Below are 16,802 nucleotides of genomic sequence, written 5' to 3' on the forward strand. Positions count from 1 at the left end.
AAAGGTAAGCAACAGGACTAAACCGCTTATAGTTTCCGCATTTGTCCTCCGACTGTAACTGCTAGCCAAGGGGGTAATCCATCGACCGGAAGTTGAAGCCGGCCGGGTGCCGCCATGTTGTAGCAGAACTTCACTTGCGTTAGCATTTCCATTCACTCCCATTCATTTTGGCGTCACTTTGACAGCGAATAACTTTACATCTGAGGCGTTTAAAGACTCCATTTGTCCATTATTTATTTCTAAAGAAACACAACAATGTATAAAGTGCTCCATTACCTTCTATGTTACATTATGGCCCCGTAGAAACAGTTTTAGTAAAAGTAGGCTAACGATTGCGTCATAACCACTCGACTCTCTGTCGCGCTGTACAGAAATTACCGTACAGACAGGAGGAGAAGCTCGCAGGCAATCGGGGGGACGTCCCGTCAAGGGAGAAGCCCATAGATAATGAGTCCATAAAAGCAACGGAATACTTACTCCTGCTCACTCACGCCCCAAAGAACTCTTTGCTCAAGTTCCCCGTCTCTGCAAGATTAACGTTGGCAATTTCCACGCACAGCTACTAGAAGATTAACGTCTGTCAGACAGGTTGCTCACGTCATCAAGCTTAGTTTGAGTCGGTTTAAGTCTGCGCGTCAGGAACGGAAGTGCTCAGAAATCGCTAAAAATGGGCTTCAACTGTCTCAACTGAGTTCCAATGAGATGGCTCTGTCCATTTCTTATACTGTCTATGCTGCTAGCGCTTTCACCGGAAAAGAGTTTACCCTACTTCCGGTCTCGGGGGCCATCTTGTGAAATAGGCCTATGGTCACTAACCCAAGCCCCACAAACCATCATGCATTGCGCTGATCGTAAAAATCTCGGATAGACGTCAAGGAGAGCAGCGCGACAATACGAATTTGACAGTAGAGTGTGAAATGTGTAAGTTTCCCCAGGAGGGGGCGCAGTCTGACTGAGGGTTTACTGTTCACAGAATACATCAATTGTGTGTCTGTTGTAAATATATAAATATAAAGACCAGAGCCGGACAGTAACAGAGTACATTTACTTGAGTATAGTACTTAAGTACAATTTTGTGGCATCTGTACTTTACTCGAGTTTCATTTTTGGGGAGTACTCATGACTTTACTCAAGTAGGCCTACATTTGAGAGGGAAATATTGTACTCTTTACTCCACTACATTTCTATCCATAACCGTGAGTACCCGTTACTACTTCAAAAAAATATATAATAATAATAATGGAAAAAAGAAAAATCTCGGGAACCCTTAATTTGTTGTTTCCCTCTCAAACGTGATTGGATTGTGCACGAGAACAAACAAACAAAAAAGATAAATATTGAGTGGCATCTCCACAGAGTCTAAAAGCTGTTTTATTAAGAGTATTATGAGCAAGGTATTTGATAACGTAGATCTGTTTTTTTTCCTAATGTCGACAGGCAAGAGAAAACGTTGTGGCGCGAAAATGAAAATATATGAAATATGTGTATTAATTTTATTTATGTTTATAAGTTATAATCATATGTGGAGGAACGCATTATAACAGAAACGGCCAGAAATGACGTAATCAACGGCGCCGAGAGACGATCGAGTAGTGTCCGAAAGTGGTGTTTCTATTATGCTGGTGAGCTCACTATATAGTGCTCTACTCCCTACCCCCTACATACACTCAAAAAAATGATATGTTGGCTTTACTTAACTTTTTTATGTAAACAGGTTCCACCGGTTCCACATAACTATGTTTCGTTAAAGAAACATAATATGTTCATGTAACTTCAACATCATGGAATTTGGTCATTTTAAGCGACCCAATTAAACTCTGAGCTAATGAGTTAATTAAGTGAATAACTGAGTGATGATTGAGCATTATTGAAGACACCTGATGTTAACAAGCAGAATCTCTGAAGGAGAAAACCAGAATGTTTAAGTCACCATTATGGAGATAAGTATTTGTTTTAGTTGGGCTCTTGACCATTAACTTATTTACTTTAGATTTTGTTTGGTTGCTGTACATGAGTTATAACAGCCGGATGAACAATAAACAAAGGTCATCTGATGGTGTTGATTGTGTGTTAACATAATCATTATTTTACAATCATTTGTCCTGAGTCAATGAACTTATATTAAACCGAATTTCTGAGTTAAGTTTACTTTACGGATAATAGCAGCACTGTCATTGTAGAGCATACTATTTTTAGACTTTTCAATGAAATTCAAATGATCAAATCAATAAATAAAAAAGAAACTTCTTAAAAAATATCTTGAGTAGGCACACACAAACATCAAGAATCAGCATATGAATCTCAGCAATGGTGATTCATATGATTCATATGATTCATTCTTGCAAAAAACAAAAGTCAGATTTAAACTGTTTAAGAAATAGAAAAATCGCTTTCCTTTAATGTTTCTTAACCCCTCTAGTATTAAAAGAAACTATAAAGAGACATAAATAAGAAAAAAAAGATATAAGCTATAGCCTATTAAATGCTATAGATGTAGATTGAACTGGTCTCTGAAAGTGTGAAATATACAAACAAAGCAATGATGAGAACAGCAAACTCTATACTAGTACAAATATAAAGTGCAAATCAGAATTTAGAATTCAATCTTCATAGAACATGAATAATCTTAACTCGTATTTCTTCAGCGCAGATCCTATAATACTAGAACTAGATTTAGCTTCCTTATTTGTTTTCATCCATGAGTATCAAGATTAAGAAAACAAATTCCTGAGATTATGCCTTCAATCCAAAAGAAAACATCAAAAAAGTTGAATTAGCATTAAATTAACATAACTAGGCCTATATAAATTATATAAAGTGATTTTATATTCGTTAAAAGTACAAATTGGTCTAAACTATTTTTTTTTTTTTTTTTGTATAAATAAAGTAATACAACTTAAAGGGTCACTCCACCCATTTCAACATTAATCTTTATTGAAAGTGGGTTATATATGTAGTCGAAATGTAAAAGAAATTTTAAATTTGGTGCCCTCTTGACCGAGAAAAGACAGAAAATAACTTTGGGGCGCATTTGTATGTAAGACAACAACTCCCACAATGCACCATGTTGCACAGCTCCGCAAGCCACTCCCACTAATCCAGAACAGCGCAAACATCAGAGAAATCGCTCTTCCGTCTACAAGAAGGCTAGCTGCCAAATGAGTTTAAAATTCATTTCACAAATGTCTAGTTAGTTGTGGCGAGCAGGACGAGGGCGAGGGACGTGAGAGGACGACGCGAGTGATAATGAATGGCACCTGTGCAGCGGTCTCATATCTCTCACGGAGGAGCGGAAGCACAAAAGGAACAGGCCTGATTTTATGTTTTGTTTCTGTTGTGTGTGGCCAGCTGGCTTATACTTTTGTTTTGTATTTGTTTATTTTACTATTAAAACGTTTAAATGTTCGCCGGTTCCAGCCTCCTTCTTCCCACAACAACGAACCCCGTTACATTGGCAAACTCATTAGTGAATTACTCGTTTGTATTTCTTTCTATATGGTGAATTATTGCATGATACCTGCATGTTCAGTCAGGCGAAACTAGGATGGTTCACATCACAACACAAACGTCCGTGTGGTCGTCTGATTCAGAGATTTCGTCCAGGAGAAACTGCCTTGTTGAAATTCTCTGCAGCAGACGGACTCTATCTGTGTCCGTAGCGCACAGCGAGAGCACACGCACCAGCAGTCCGCCCAGCTCAAGCCAGCCCGGGCTCCTCGTCCGCGACAGGCAGCCGCCTCCTGTTCCACCATCAGCCTCAGCTGCTCTTCACTATATTGCGGCTCGTAAAGATAGCCACGAACAGCGGATTCGAGCAGCAGAATTTCAAAATCCTCTTCTTCCATATCATGTTTAGTTTCTTCCGTCATTGTCGTAACTTCCTATATCCACAGCGCTTGTTAGCTTAGCTTATAAACAAGATGGCTGATATTGCTTTCAGTATCTGCAAGTGAAGTCCCACCCACTGATCTGTGATAGCTCTGTTAGCGCATTAGGTCCAACCCCCTATGGGCGGGTTTGAAAGGGTGGGAATTTGTGCTTGTAGTCTATACAGAAATCCCCCCTTTTTACACTTCCTCCTACAATGACGTCAAATGACGATTTTTGCGTCATTGTAGGAGGAAGTGAAAAAGGTAAATAGTAGATTTCTCTCGTCTCAGGGGAAAATGAAAGAATGTTGCACGACCATTCAATAGTATGACTGGTTGTCTAACAATGGACCTCTTAATGCAAATGGGTGGAGTGTCCCTTTAAGGCAGGCAACAATCTCGAGATTCAACAGACTTTCGTTAGCCCTCAGGATCAATGCAAATTAGAAAAAGGCTTCAACCATGTCAGCAACTTAAAGATTCAGGCTGGAGGGAGTATTTCGACTCCTTCTACAAATGCCCTACCTCCAATAAAGTAAGCACGTTTGTTATTTTGTCTTGCTTTTTCCACTACCGGCCAAAGTTTGATCCTCCTCTCTTTATCTGCAGGAGATAGGTCCTCAGATATTTTCAGGCCATTTTCCCTGAGAACGGCAGACTCCTTCGCTGCACGCCACACAGCGTCGCGAAAGAAACGCGAGGCAAATTGACAAATAATTCCTCTGGTCTCATTCGGTTCTTTGCGACCAAGCCGGTGCACAGTATCAATAGCGTTCGGAAGTTTATCTTTGTCTTCTGGCATTAGTTGCTGACACAGCTGGATGATCCGTTGCCTAACATCTTCTCTCTCCTTCTCAGGGACCCGTGGATTCTTAAATTCCAGCGTCGCGAACAACTTTCCAGGTGTGCTAGTCTTCTTTCTTGCTCATTAGTAGCCTGATCCACTTTGCCCACCTTGGCCTCCACCACTCCATATTTGAGTTTCAGACTGTTCACTTCTTCGCTCATAAATTCGATGGCTTCCTTGACACTAGTGATTTGCTTGGTGTTTTCGTTTATCACCTCTTTCATATTAGTAATGGCACGTGTATTTTCTCCTATCAATTTTTCCAGGGAGTCAGACCGGCTGTTTATCAATTGCGAGAGTGCTCCGAGTTGAGAGAGGACATCAGCAATGTCAGAACGCTCCGTCTTCCGTTGTTTGGCTGCAGGGGATTTGCAAGGCGTATCTAAAAGTGCAGGAAATTCCTCCTCGCACAACATGAAATCGTCAGAAACTGCATCCAGGTCTGTCTTGACATAGTCATGCCTATTCACTGCACCAGAAACACTGGAAACTTGCTGCGTTTCACTATTGTTAGCAGTAGCAGGATTAGCATTCTTCTGCAAAACATTCGACTTGTTTTTTCTTTTTTCGGACTTGCCCATACTTTCTAGTGGTAACAAATACCAACTAATAGGTGTATAGTGAAGGGAAAATAATAACCTCTTTTTCTGACTGCACTAAAAGTCACTAAAACTATTTGAGTTTGCAGAGCACATCAACTTTCGTCTTCCTAGAGCGCCATCTTGAACCTCTCCTCATCTCACTTTTCTGGAAGCTCTAATCAGAATGACCCGTTACATAAAAAGTGCGCCAACATACACACTGCACTTCCTTACACGGACTTCAAAATAAAAGCATGTGTGGTAAGTGACAGACGCTCTTGTAAAACAAAATAAAAATACAGTGTGAACATTTTGTATTCAGCGAAAAACATTAATAAACCAAAATATAAACAAATAAAGAGTTTTTTTAGCTCATGTTTAATAAGAGTCCCCTTTTTGTGAAAACCTTCAGTTATTCAGGTATCCCATGCCATGACCACACCGCCCTCTATGGCTGGAGGTAAAGGTGACAGCCCATTTCAGAGACAGGGAGATTTAATGGTCCTTTACATGCATAAAGAAGGAAAGAGACCCCCACGTCATGGTATTATTTTTCTTTGAATTAGGAAGTCCAGTAATGTCCAAAGTCTGTAAAGTTTGTCTTTTGGTCGTTCAGATTTTCTCTGCTTCAGAACCAGCTACATGCGTCTGTACACATGGACGAGGCTTTGACAGCTTGGACAGCGATGCTCTACGTCCTTGCAGGCATTCACACAGAAAGGAATCAAACAACATGGCCAGATCCTGGACAGAAAAAAATAAGTGTGTTAAAAAATAAACTTTAGTTTCTCCCGAAATACCTTTGTGGTTAGTAGTCATCATTAATTCAATCAGCAACTAAATAGAGATTTCTTTCTCTCCATGACAGTCTACGCAACTACTACTTTGATGTTTCAAGAAGTTCATAAAGAGATTGTAAAACTAATCCATATGGATTGAGCGATTTAGTCCAAAATGTTCTGAAGAGACACGATCACTTTATATGATGAACATATTGAATTTAGGCTCAGATTTAATTTAAAATATCTTCATTTGTGTTCCGAAAATAAATGAAAGTCTTACAGGTTTGGAACGACATAAAAGTGAGTAATCAATGACAGAATCCTTTTTTTTTGGTGAACTAACCCTTTAAACGGGTAATTCACCGTTGGCAAAATGGGATTTCAATTAAATTTGCCTGCCTATACAGTAGAAAGACGAAAACGTTTTTGCTACCTTGAATAGAGGAAAAAGAGAAAAGGGCCGTTGTCTTCCCTTTTGCCAAATAGGTAGGAAAACTTCAACACCCATAATGCATTGGGCATATAAGCGTCCAAGGCCACTCCCACCAGTCTGCTATGGATACGCCTGACCGGAGTCAAATACAAATACTCGCGTACAGGTAAAAAAAACTGTTGCTATAGTGTTACATTTTTACCATAATGCTGTTTCAAGAGTAGACATAGTCCAATACAATTTTCAGGGATAAACCTACACTGTAAAATCCAACAGCTGTTCAACTCACACTTTTTTAGTTAAAGCAGCACTCAGTAAGAATTCTGTTTTTGTCAAACAGCGACCCCTAGAGTCGCTGTGGAGTACTTGTACTGTTGTGAATAGCACTCACGCAGAGATGGCTCGCACTCACGGCCGGATCCCCTCCCCCTGTACACCGGTACCTGTTCAGTAGGATGGACGCTGTAACGAGTGGAAATAAGGTATGGCCCCTTTAAGGGCTGCGCGCGCCCAACACCACATGTATACGGCGCCGGGTTATTTCTGTTTGATGCTCATTTTATCATAATTTTATCAGATCTGTTTTTTGCCGTAAAGCAATTCGTTACCTCGCGAGACCTGATATCACGCGATACTTCCTAACACTCAGGCCGGCGGCTCGCCGGCCCAAAGTTGCAAGGGTGGTTTTGCGGCTCACAGGCACCAGGGGGGTGCGAGACGACCACCATTCAACACGAAATCAGTAATATAAACATTACAATGACTCCAAAGCTGTTCGGTTAAGGTAAAAAAGTTACTTAGTTCACCTTTAACTTAATTCCGATTCCCGTTGATTCCCATTCACACGGATCCACAAACAACAAAAACGCTGTATTATGTACGCCGGACAAGTAATTGACAATGTCACTTTGTAAAGAAAGACTACTTGGCCACGCACTTTGCATTCAAAGGCGCATACCTATAGACTAAACACGTAACATGCATGTGCATGCCGTCACCCCCTATCACAGATTCACGTTTTGAAGTTTACCCTGAGATGATAACGGTATCGCTTTCAAAACCCGTTTTTAAAAACTTGCACTACTTTCTCAGGCCACCAAAACGCTGTTGTCGTGTAAATGAACCGCCAAAATGTTCAATCAATCAATCAATCAATCAATCAATCAATCAATCAATCAATCAGTCATGCTGTTAAGAAGTACACATATTTTGATGTGTTGACTAACATACATAACATTTATAGGACTTGATTTGTAACTGTAGTGTGTTATTTTATTTGATATTATATTTAAAGTTAATATATTTTAAATGTACTAATTTGCAAATTCATCATTGTAAATGTGTGAATACAAATATATTAAAATACATGATATACAAGTTTCAATATATGTCTGAATCAGATTTCTTTTTTCAAAAGTCTGTACATGTTCCTTACCCTAAAATGCCAAGAGTTCCACAGATGACCCACGCCATCGTCCCATTGATGTATGTCGTCTGTGTGACGATCAGCTGCTGGCAGTAAGGACATTGCATCTGCCCAGGAACTTCAGTCAGACGTGGTGGCATAATTACCACTGTGGCTACATATGCAGAAAAAAAGGTAATACTGATGAAAATCAATAACAATGTGATCATAAACCTCCAGAATAGTATTCTGTACAGGTGCATCATGTGCATGCTGAAAGCGTCTAGTGCTTGAACGTGCTTGAATAAGTCTTGTGAATCTAGAGCTTTTCTGCTCACCCGAGGCAGGCGCAGACTGGACCATCTGAGTGACGGTGGACATGGCGGGCTGTTGGTTGTAAATTACCATTGGAGCTGAAAAAGAAAACAAACAGAACCAGAAATTCCTTCAAACTTGAGATAAGGGAAATATTATCCTGTAAACTTTTGCTTTTCATTTTATAGTCTCATACTAAAGCATCCTGGATGGGAGTTAAACAGAGACTCTCATAACTCCAGACATCGACACTCACCAAAGGCAGGCGTACTTGAAGAATGGATTGTTTGAGTTACGGTGGATGAAGACATGGGCTGTGATGCTGTGAAACCAAACATGAGTTTTATTAGTCAGAACTGACAAGGCCCAAGTTTCCCCAAGATCCAACCTGCATTTGGAGATTCTTCATTGTTTTTTGGGGTCATATCTATGGAAGTTGATTTCCACCACATAAGACAAACCAAAAAAAACATACTTTGGTAAATCATAATGGTCTTAAGCCAATGTTGGTGAAAATTGGACAAACCTTCTAGGATGAGTTCGAAAAGGTAATTTTTTTTATTTTTGAACATTCAAAATTTTCAAGAATTTTAATGACGGAAAATTACGTCATAGGGTGCAAATTTGCACAGGTGGTGGCGCTAGAGGGATTGAGGTAGAGACTCTCAATTTGCTGTGGTGAATGTTCGGACTGCCCACTATCTTTGTGCCAAATTTCAAAACTTTTTACCATACGGTTCTAGCCTGGGAAACCCAGACAACTTCCGGCAAATTTAGATTTGCTCTGAAAGTTAGTCTGGCAAAGAGCTCATTCAAGCCCATTTCCAATCCGTCAAAATCGAGGCACCAATCAGAAACGTTGGGGTGGGCTTTAGATGATGACAGCAGCGCTGGGATTTTGAAGCAGATTTTGTAGCCTACATTACAAAGATGGATGCCGCCGTCGAACATCACTATCAGCTTCAGCTATCGCGTCTGTTTTAAGCAATCTGAACGTTTCCTTTTTGTTAAAAACCGAGCAAAGAACAACACTCGGAGATGTTTCTCCGCCGCTCTGCATACGTCATCTCCTTCATCGCTCTGATTGGGTTTAGGACTATCCGCGACGTCCGTTGGTGACGCCCCTCTGGAAATGATTTGTCTATGACGCTTTGCCAGACCATAACTCAGTTACAACTGAGAATGGTCTGGTTTTAACCAGGCTAATACGGTTCTATAGGCTGCCAAAGACATCAAGAGCGGAAGAACAAGAAAACTATTGGGTTCAATAGATGCTCGGCCCCTATTTATCCGTACATATTTATATCTTAAGTCAAACAACGCAGTTGGACAGAACAAGTCATGTTTTTACAACTTTTCCCTTAATGTTTAGAAGGTGTCGGCAGTGTTTTGGAATGCTGTAGGACTTCTGCATTTTTGATGCTCATTGTGACATACAGAAACGTTCCAGTTTCCTTCTAAACTACAAAGTAAACATCAGTTCTCACCCATGACAGAGGACTGGACCGTTTGGGAGTTCATGACTGACGTCTGTTGGGGCGGTGGATTGTATACAGTGTTCATTTGTACTGCAAAAAAAGATCATTATTGAAGCACTGTAGTTACCAATGACCAATAGTCTCTGAATTGAATATCAGAGTGAGGGTCCGCTGACCTGGTTGGGTTTGATAGGAAACCTGCTGTTGCTGGTAAGGAAAGTTGGTCTGGTCCATTGGCGGTCCAGGATATGGAGGGGGGAACTGTCCTTTATCCATAATCACCAATCTGTGAATGAGAAAAACAAAAAGTGCTTTAATGGTGTGTTGTAAAGGTTTTACATTCAACACTGGCAAAGCAACAATAAAAATAGCAAATAGACTGGATGGACAAATCAGGAAGTAATGAAGTGTTTGGATTGTACAGATTCTTGTGGTTGCATCAATCAGTTGTTCTCAGTGATGAATCACAGAGCATTCATAAGTGAATGAATCAAATATACTTTCGACATACTTCTTGGGTTTATGTAGTCGTGCTATTGAGATGAACAGGAATTGCCATGAACATTTGCCATGCACCTGTGGTTAATGTACCATGTTACAATTAAAGCAGTGATTGGTTGGGCATTCAGATATGCATGTTGCTGCATCTTTGAACAGCAGCACTTACATTTGTTTTTTAATTTTAGTATTTTAATGGACATTAAGTGTCAACTTGATCCGCTAACGCTTCACAATACCTTTTGTCTTCATTTTGAACAATATATCTCTCAAATCATTATTATATAGTATAACTTATTCATTTAAAACCTGAAAAACTATTTTACTGCAAAAAGTGTGCGAGTCTTCTTTCAAATGCAACTTGTTTTGATATTTTGCATCTAATGTCATGACTTTGCTATTCTCTTTTAAGTGTGACTTAAGTGTTCATCATTGTCTAACCGTGTTATCATGGAAACTGATTTCCTGAAAGAAGAGCCCCTGATCAGCTAGTTTGACAACATTTTATCTGTCTGGAGGTCATTTTCAAAATGACAGAAGAGTCAGCGGAATATGTCTTCGGAAAGGTGAATTTAGGTCTGTTTATGCCGTGTCAGAAATGCCCTGATTCCGACTGGTAAAAACATCCTCACAGAACTTGTACACTTTCTGAGAGCGTCCACTCGTACCATGTGACCTCCTGTTTGTACCACCTGATTGCTACATGCTGCGTCCCAATTCGCATACTATCCGTCCTAAATAGTATTAGAAAATAGAATTAGTACGTCCCAAATCGTAGTATGTTGAAAAGAGTGTTCCAAAGAGACACACTCTAACGGCTGATATTGCCCACAACCCGACGAGGATTCTGTTAGAACTACAAACACGAGTGAAAAGTGTTAAGAAACTACAGACATGGAGGACGCGCGAGTCCGGCGGTAGTGTAGAGAGGTTTAGATAAAGGGGTTTGAGTGATTAATTATCAGTACACTGTAAAAAAAATCTGTAGAAATTACAGTATTACTGGCAGCTGCTTGCCAGTAACTTACTGTAGTTTTAAATTGATGTTATTTACTGGCAACAGTTTGTTCAAAGTTAAATGAACATTAAACATTAACAGGTCTTTATCTTTACAGAATAAAACTAAAATAACAGCCTCATGCAAAGCATTCTGGGAACCGAAATCTGAAGGAAAAAAAACAGGTTGATGAAGATTTCTGGTTCCCAGAATGCTTTGCATTAGATTGTTATTTTATAATTTTATTCTGTAAAGACAAAGACTTGTTAATGTTTAATATTCATTTAACTTTGAACAAACTGTTGCCAGTAAATATACATCAATTTAAATCTACAGTAAGTTACTGGCAAACAGCTGCATAACTACAGCAATTTTTTTACAGTGTATCTAACCTGACGAAAATGTATTTATTCAATGTTGTCTACATTTTATTGCATCTGCAGCAGCGTTGTGAACTTTTGTAAAGATACGTTGGTTTAGCCATTAACGTTTAAATTCATCATTACATTCAAATTGCAAAGGAGAATCTCCGCATGAAAGACCCACGACTGGCAGGTGAACGTGCAACATCATTTCTCTCCGAAATGGTAAGAAATTATATTAGATTGAATGGAGGATTTTAACTGTGACGAGATGATTGACAGGGCAGTTTACGTGATAGGATGCACGCGACAGATCTGTCCCTTAAAGATGATGAGGTAGTATGTCCCAAAGCTTGCCTACTCTTTTGCTATACACTCAAAAGTATGTACTTTTTCTTCACAAAAAGTATACTTTTAGGGCGTAGTATAAGTAGGCGAATTGGGACGCAGCCACAGATTCATTTCGTCGTCGACTATGTTGCCATAGAAATGCATAATTCCATGCCCAACCCCGCATTCCAGTTCTCTTACACCATGCCATTTGTAAAGACAAAGTACATACTTTAGAGTGTGTAGCAGAAGAGTAGGCAAGCAGGATATACTACTTTGTCATAATTGCATTGTGTTTACCATGGTAACGGTTATTTAAAAAAAAGTTAATAAGTAAAAAAAAATATATATATATATTTAAAATAAATTCTGTTGTATAAAAAGTGACGATGTGGATGTAGTACATACAACATACTTTTTAACAGTCATAAAGTAAGTCTCAAACCAAACGTGGTACCTTCTATTCAGTATGCCATTTCAGACGCAGTATTTTTATTTGTGCTTATACTAATTCAAATCAGATCCTCGTCCAACGCGCAATGGGTTGTGGGCAATATTATCTGTTATCTGAGTGTGCACAGATCTCCACTTTGAATTTCCACCAAAACTAGTAAACCATCCGGGTACTTTTGGATACTCATTTCACCATACTACGATTTGGGACACACTAATTTTCAATACTATTTAGGACGAATAATATGCGAATTGGAACAAAGCACAAGAATATGAATAATAACAGTAATTATGACATGGTTTAAACACAGCATCTGTGTCAAACATTTCAAATTTGAACATTATCAAAGTGAGAAGGTTTTAACAATCGCAAAGGAAACGAGTACTGACATGCATTAAACACCACAACAAACTAATGGACAGATGGCAATGAATAGAAAGTTGTACTAAGCTAAGGTGACCACTTTAGGCCACTTTTGACATTGACATTTACCTGATCTGTTAAGATCTGTTCAGCCTTCATAATATTAAACTTAAAACACAGGTCAGAATTTGAACATAAGGTTTTATTATTTTATTATATCCCAGGATTTCATATAATAACTTGTATCTGTATCCAAACATCACAAAGTGGCAGTGGAAGCACATAATCCAAAGTAAAGAATATCTAAAACACCCAAACTTATAATATGACACATACCTGCAGTCGGTGGAGAGCTGTGGAGATTCTGGAGCCCTTTCCTATAAAGACACTTGGACAGATAGAGAAACTCTCAGAATAGGCACTGAAATGGCAGAAATAAGGGGTGGGGCTGAAAGCTGATGCTAATGGCCAATCAGAAGTTCTGCACGATATCTAAACTGCTTCCTGATTGAATGATCAGTGGGAAAAATGTTCAAAAAACACTTCAATATCCAGGACTAACGCGTCCTCCAGTGTCCCATCTCATCCCAACCATGACCATAACCAACTTATCCAGTTTTGCTCAATCTCAGACTGTTGACCTTTACATTCTCTTAAATCCTTTACATAAACACATAAAGAGGACTGCGTGCCGTACGTTATACAGATAAACCCCATATTTTTGTTGGAAGAGGTTCAGTTACAACCTGTAATGTGCACAATGTTTGTTTTTCATGTATCCTGGTAACAAATGGACATTCTTGTAATTGGACAGTAAGACTGGACAATGAAACTGGATATACTAATGGATGCGAAGACAACAATGTATTTGCCTTTGTGGGTTTGATGTTTTATTTTACTGTTCTACAGGGCCATTTAATAAAAGCCTCCCATTCTATAAAGCACTCTTCAATTGCATTTCTACAAAATAGAGTTTAACATTATTTTTTTAAGGGAAGTACGATGAGATGTTCCTCCAGCAGTGAGGACATGATGTTGCTACTATTATGCCTTCTAATGTTTAATGAGAAAAGAAGCACACTAAACGCGCAGTCACATTAACCGTTACTCTGCGAAATTTCTCAGGAAGCTGCCTGAATTTGAAAGTGATTTCTGTGTGAGCTGTGCTTCTTACTTTACTGACAATCGAAAATGCCCTCGAAATTTCACCTAAAGTTTCTCTAATGTGATAGCATGCTTTCAAAATGTGGGGGTTTTTTACATTACAAAATGAACAAACTACACAAACTGCTAAAAGTGGACCAAAAATAAGTTCAGCAGTACAAAACCAACAAGAATCAAGAAACTCCACTGCATAATCTATTCATGCCGCAATGCATGCTGGCTACCTTCATAGTACTGTAGAACTACGGTATATTGTATATATTTTACAAGAAATTTCCAAGAGTGCAGTTAGATACATGAGAAGTCCTGTGGAATTACTGTGAAAATCATGCAATTATTAACCTGGAATATACTGTAATTTCACACAAATATTTTTAACAGTGCACAGGAGTTCAAATGTAGGAAACAAAAATGAGACACTAGGAAGCCATTCTGACACTTCTGTGGTAAAACCCGAAAATTATGTTTTGCTAAATGTCAAATAAACTGTTAACGTAACGTTATTTAGTTGCCATCATGTTAGGCAAATGACTGTCGGAGCCCGTCGCGTTTATCATTTTATGCATATCGTCACACATTGAAAGATTAGTTCACACTCGTGGGTTCCCTGATTGTATATGTGTTAGTTATAGTGTCCTTGTTGTAATTGGTTTATTTACTTTTATTTGTCGGTGATGCGGTTTATTTCTTGCCGAGCGCATTTAACCAGTTGTGATTAAGTGCAGTAGGGCTACTAACGTTAGTGTTTTTGGAGCAATTTAATGCCTTCAAACAAAAGCTACCAGAGGAATCGTCAAGAAAAGTAAAGGCCATTTAAAACTTGCTTGATTTAAAAGGCATGAACCCACTAAGCAAAATGATGTCCAAAAGACGTATTTTTAAAGCTTTGTCACAAAAGTCGGACGTTGAAAAGACGTCCACTGAGGAGCCAGAAGGAAAGTTTTTATGACGTCTTTTTTTGACGTGTTCTGCACGTCCGATATAGACGTTCATGGACCCTCTTCGTACAAGTTTAAAAACTAGTTCAAATGTGGTCATTGTGGACATATTTTTTACATCATTTATGGTCTCATTTAGACATAATTACTTTGACTATTGCTGTCAGATGATCTTAGTGAGAATTAGCAGAGGTTTAGATGTTGGTTTCATTTGAAGTGTCACCATTGTGGACATCACCATTGTCACATTTATAAATACAGAAATCTTACGTTTCATTTATGTATGACTGACATGCATCACATTAAGTTTATTATAGTTTTTGAGTGTGACTGTGGATAACAGATAATCCAAAGTAAAGAATATGATCCCCATCTAAATCTTAAATTTCTAAACTCATAATATGACACATACCTGTGTGTTTCTGCAGTCGACGGTGAGCTGTGGAAATTCTGATGCTCTTTCCTATGAAGACACTGGATAGTGATGACTGTGAGAAGAAGCACGGATATGGCCGATTTAAGGGGTGGAGCTGAATTACAGGTATGAAGGCTGATGCTAATGCATTTTCAGAAGTTTCTCATCATATGATGCAAAATAGTTCTGCTTATAGGCTACCTGTCAGCTTATGCATTTTTGCTCAATCTCAGACTGTCAAAATTCATATTCTCTTAAATGCTTGGCATAAACACACTAACAATGTGAACGTGGGTGTATGCAATACAAACCCAATTTTTGTGTTGAATTCAGAAGGTAGAGAGTTTATGATTAATGTATCATGTATAATGCGAAGACAACATTTTTGTTGTCTTTGTGGGTTTGGTGTTTTATTCTGCTATCATAAAGGACCATGATCTGAATATTTACGTCAAACGGCTGCAATGATGTTTCTATAGAGTATAATAAATCTTTTTGTCAGTGAAGCACAATAATTGAGCGCAGATTGAGCAACCATTGAGATGTTCCTCCAGGCAGTGAGGACAGGTAATGTTGCTGGTTAGAAGCTAGTATGCCATCTAATGTTTAAGCAAGGAAGCACATTAAAACAAAATCTTTGTTTTGGGGTTTAAGCAGTGTTCTGAAAATCTGAAAGTAAATTACTCTTAAATTTGAAAATGATGCCTTGCAAATGACAAGCCACAGATGGCCCAGGTTAGCAGGCCATTGATGTACAGTATTTGGTCTCTGTGATATTGTGCTGCTCAGTGAGGACATTTCATCTGTCCCGGGACATCGGATAGACTCAGTGGCAGCATCACCACCTGCGTCATTGCACAGATAATTTAAATAAAAAAATAATAACATATTAAGCACTCATAGGCACATAAACTGTAACTGTCCTGCCCGTCCCCCCCCCCACTTTGTTTAAGCTTTTCAGATCTGACAGTCGGTTTCAAGTTCTTAAAAAAACAATTGAATAAAAAAAAATGAGCATGAGGCATCAAATAAAACATTACATCTCTGTTGATTCTCAGAGACTTGTTTGGGTCATGTCCAAGAGAGGCGTACATGACATCTCTCTAAAGAGTTTGTGCCTGATCGATAAGCCAAAGGTACTACAGGCCTTTCATTTTTTCTCTATTATTTTGAATATATAGTATGACTATAAAGTTAGAATATAAAGTTTGGCTTTTCTTTCTGTCATGCATCTATAAAAAAGCTCTCATTGAGAATTAACAGAGGTTTAGCTGTAGATAATGTTGATGTTTTATTGAAAATATTTCATTTGAAGTCACTATGGTTAGTTAGTTAGTTTTAGTTAGTTATTTATTTATTTTCTTCGGTCATTTTAAACAATTAAATCTTAGGTCATATGTAATTCAAAAATCCTGTACATAATACAATGAAGAAAAAAAAACATAAAACAATGAAACAAATAGAGAAAGAAAAGAAAATTTAAATACATTAGAAAGATAAATACAAAATGAGTACCTAGGAATTTAAATGCTAAATAATACCTGACCGAAGGGGTTTAGGCTGAAGTTTAG

At 38.5% G+C, this 16,802-nt stretch overlaps 1 protein-coding gene across 6 annotated transcripts in view; it reads right to left on the reverse strand.

The window, feature by feature from the left end:
- The window catches only part of si:ch211-202h22.8 (Lipopolysaccharide-induced tumor necrosis factor-alpha factor homolog-like), a 49,795-nt gene extending 34,498 nt beyond the window's left edge, over positions 1–15,297 (reverse strand). For 2 of the 6 annotated variants that reach the window (XM_056234340.1, XM_056234341.1), the window contains exons 1-4: positions 13,051–13,136; positions 9,887–9,996; positions 8,256–8,330; positions 7,948–8,092 (exon numbers count right to left, since the gene is read on the reverse strand). In XM_056234340.1, the coding sequence (XP_056090315.1) occupies positions 7,948–8,092; positions 8,256–8,330; positions 9,887–9,986 (320 nt within the window). In that variant the 5' untranslated portion in view covers positions 9,987–9,996; positions 13,051–13,136. Of the gene's footprint in view, positions 1–5,888; positions 6,042–7,947; positions 8,093–8,255; positions 8,331–9,719; positions 9,782–9,886; positions 9,997–13,050; positions 13,137–15,228 lie in introns of those variants that run through there. The other 4 variants (XM_056234339.1, XM_056234342.1, XM_056234338.1 and 1 more) reach the window with 4 other exon arrangements.
- Between the last annotated feature and the right edge of the window lie 1,505 nt (positions 15,298–16,802).

This window comes from Rhinichthys klamathensis, unplaced genomic scaffold (assembly GCF_029890125.1).
Source record: "Rhinichthys klamathensis goyatoka isolate OS25496 unplaced genomic scaffold, OSU_Roscu_1.1 h1tg000393l_1, whole genome shotgun sequence".
Lineage (NCBI taxonomy): Eukaryota > Metazoa > Chordata > Actinopteri > Cypriniformes > Leuciscidae > Rhinichthys > Rhinichthys klamathensis.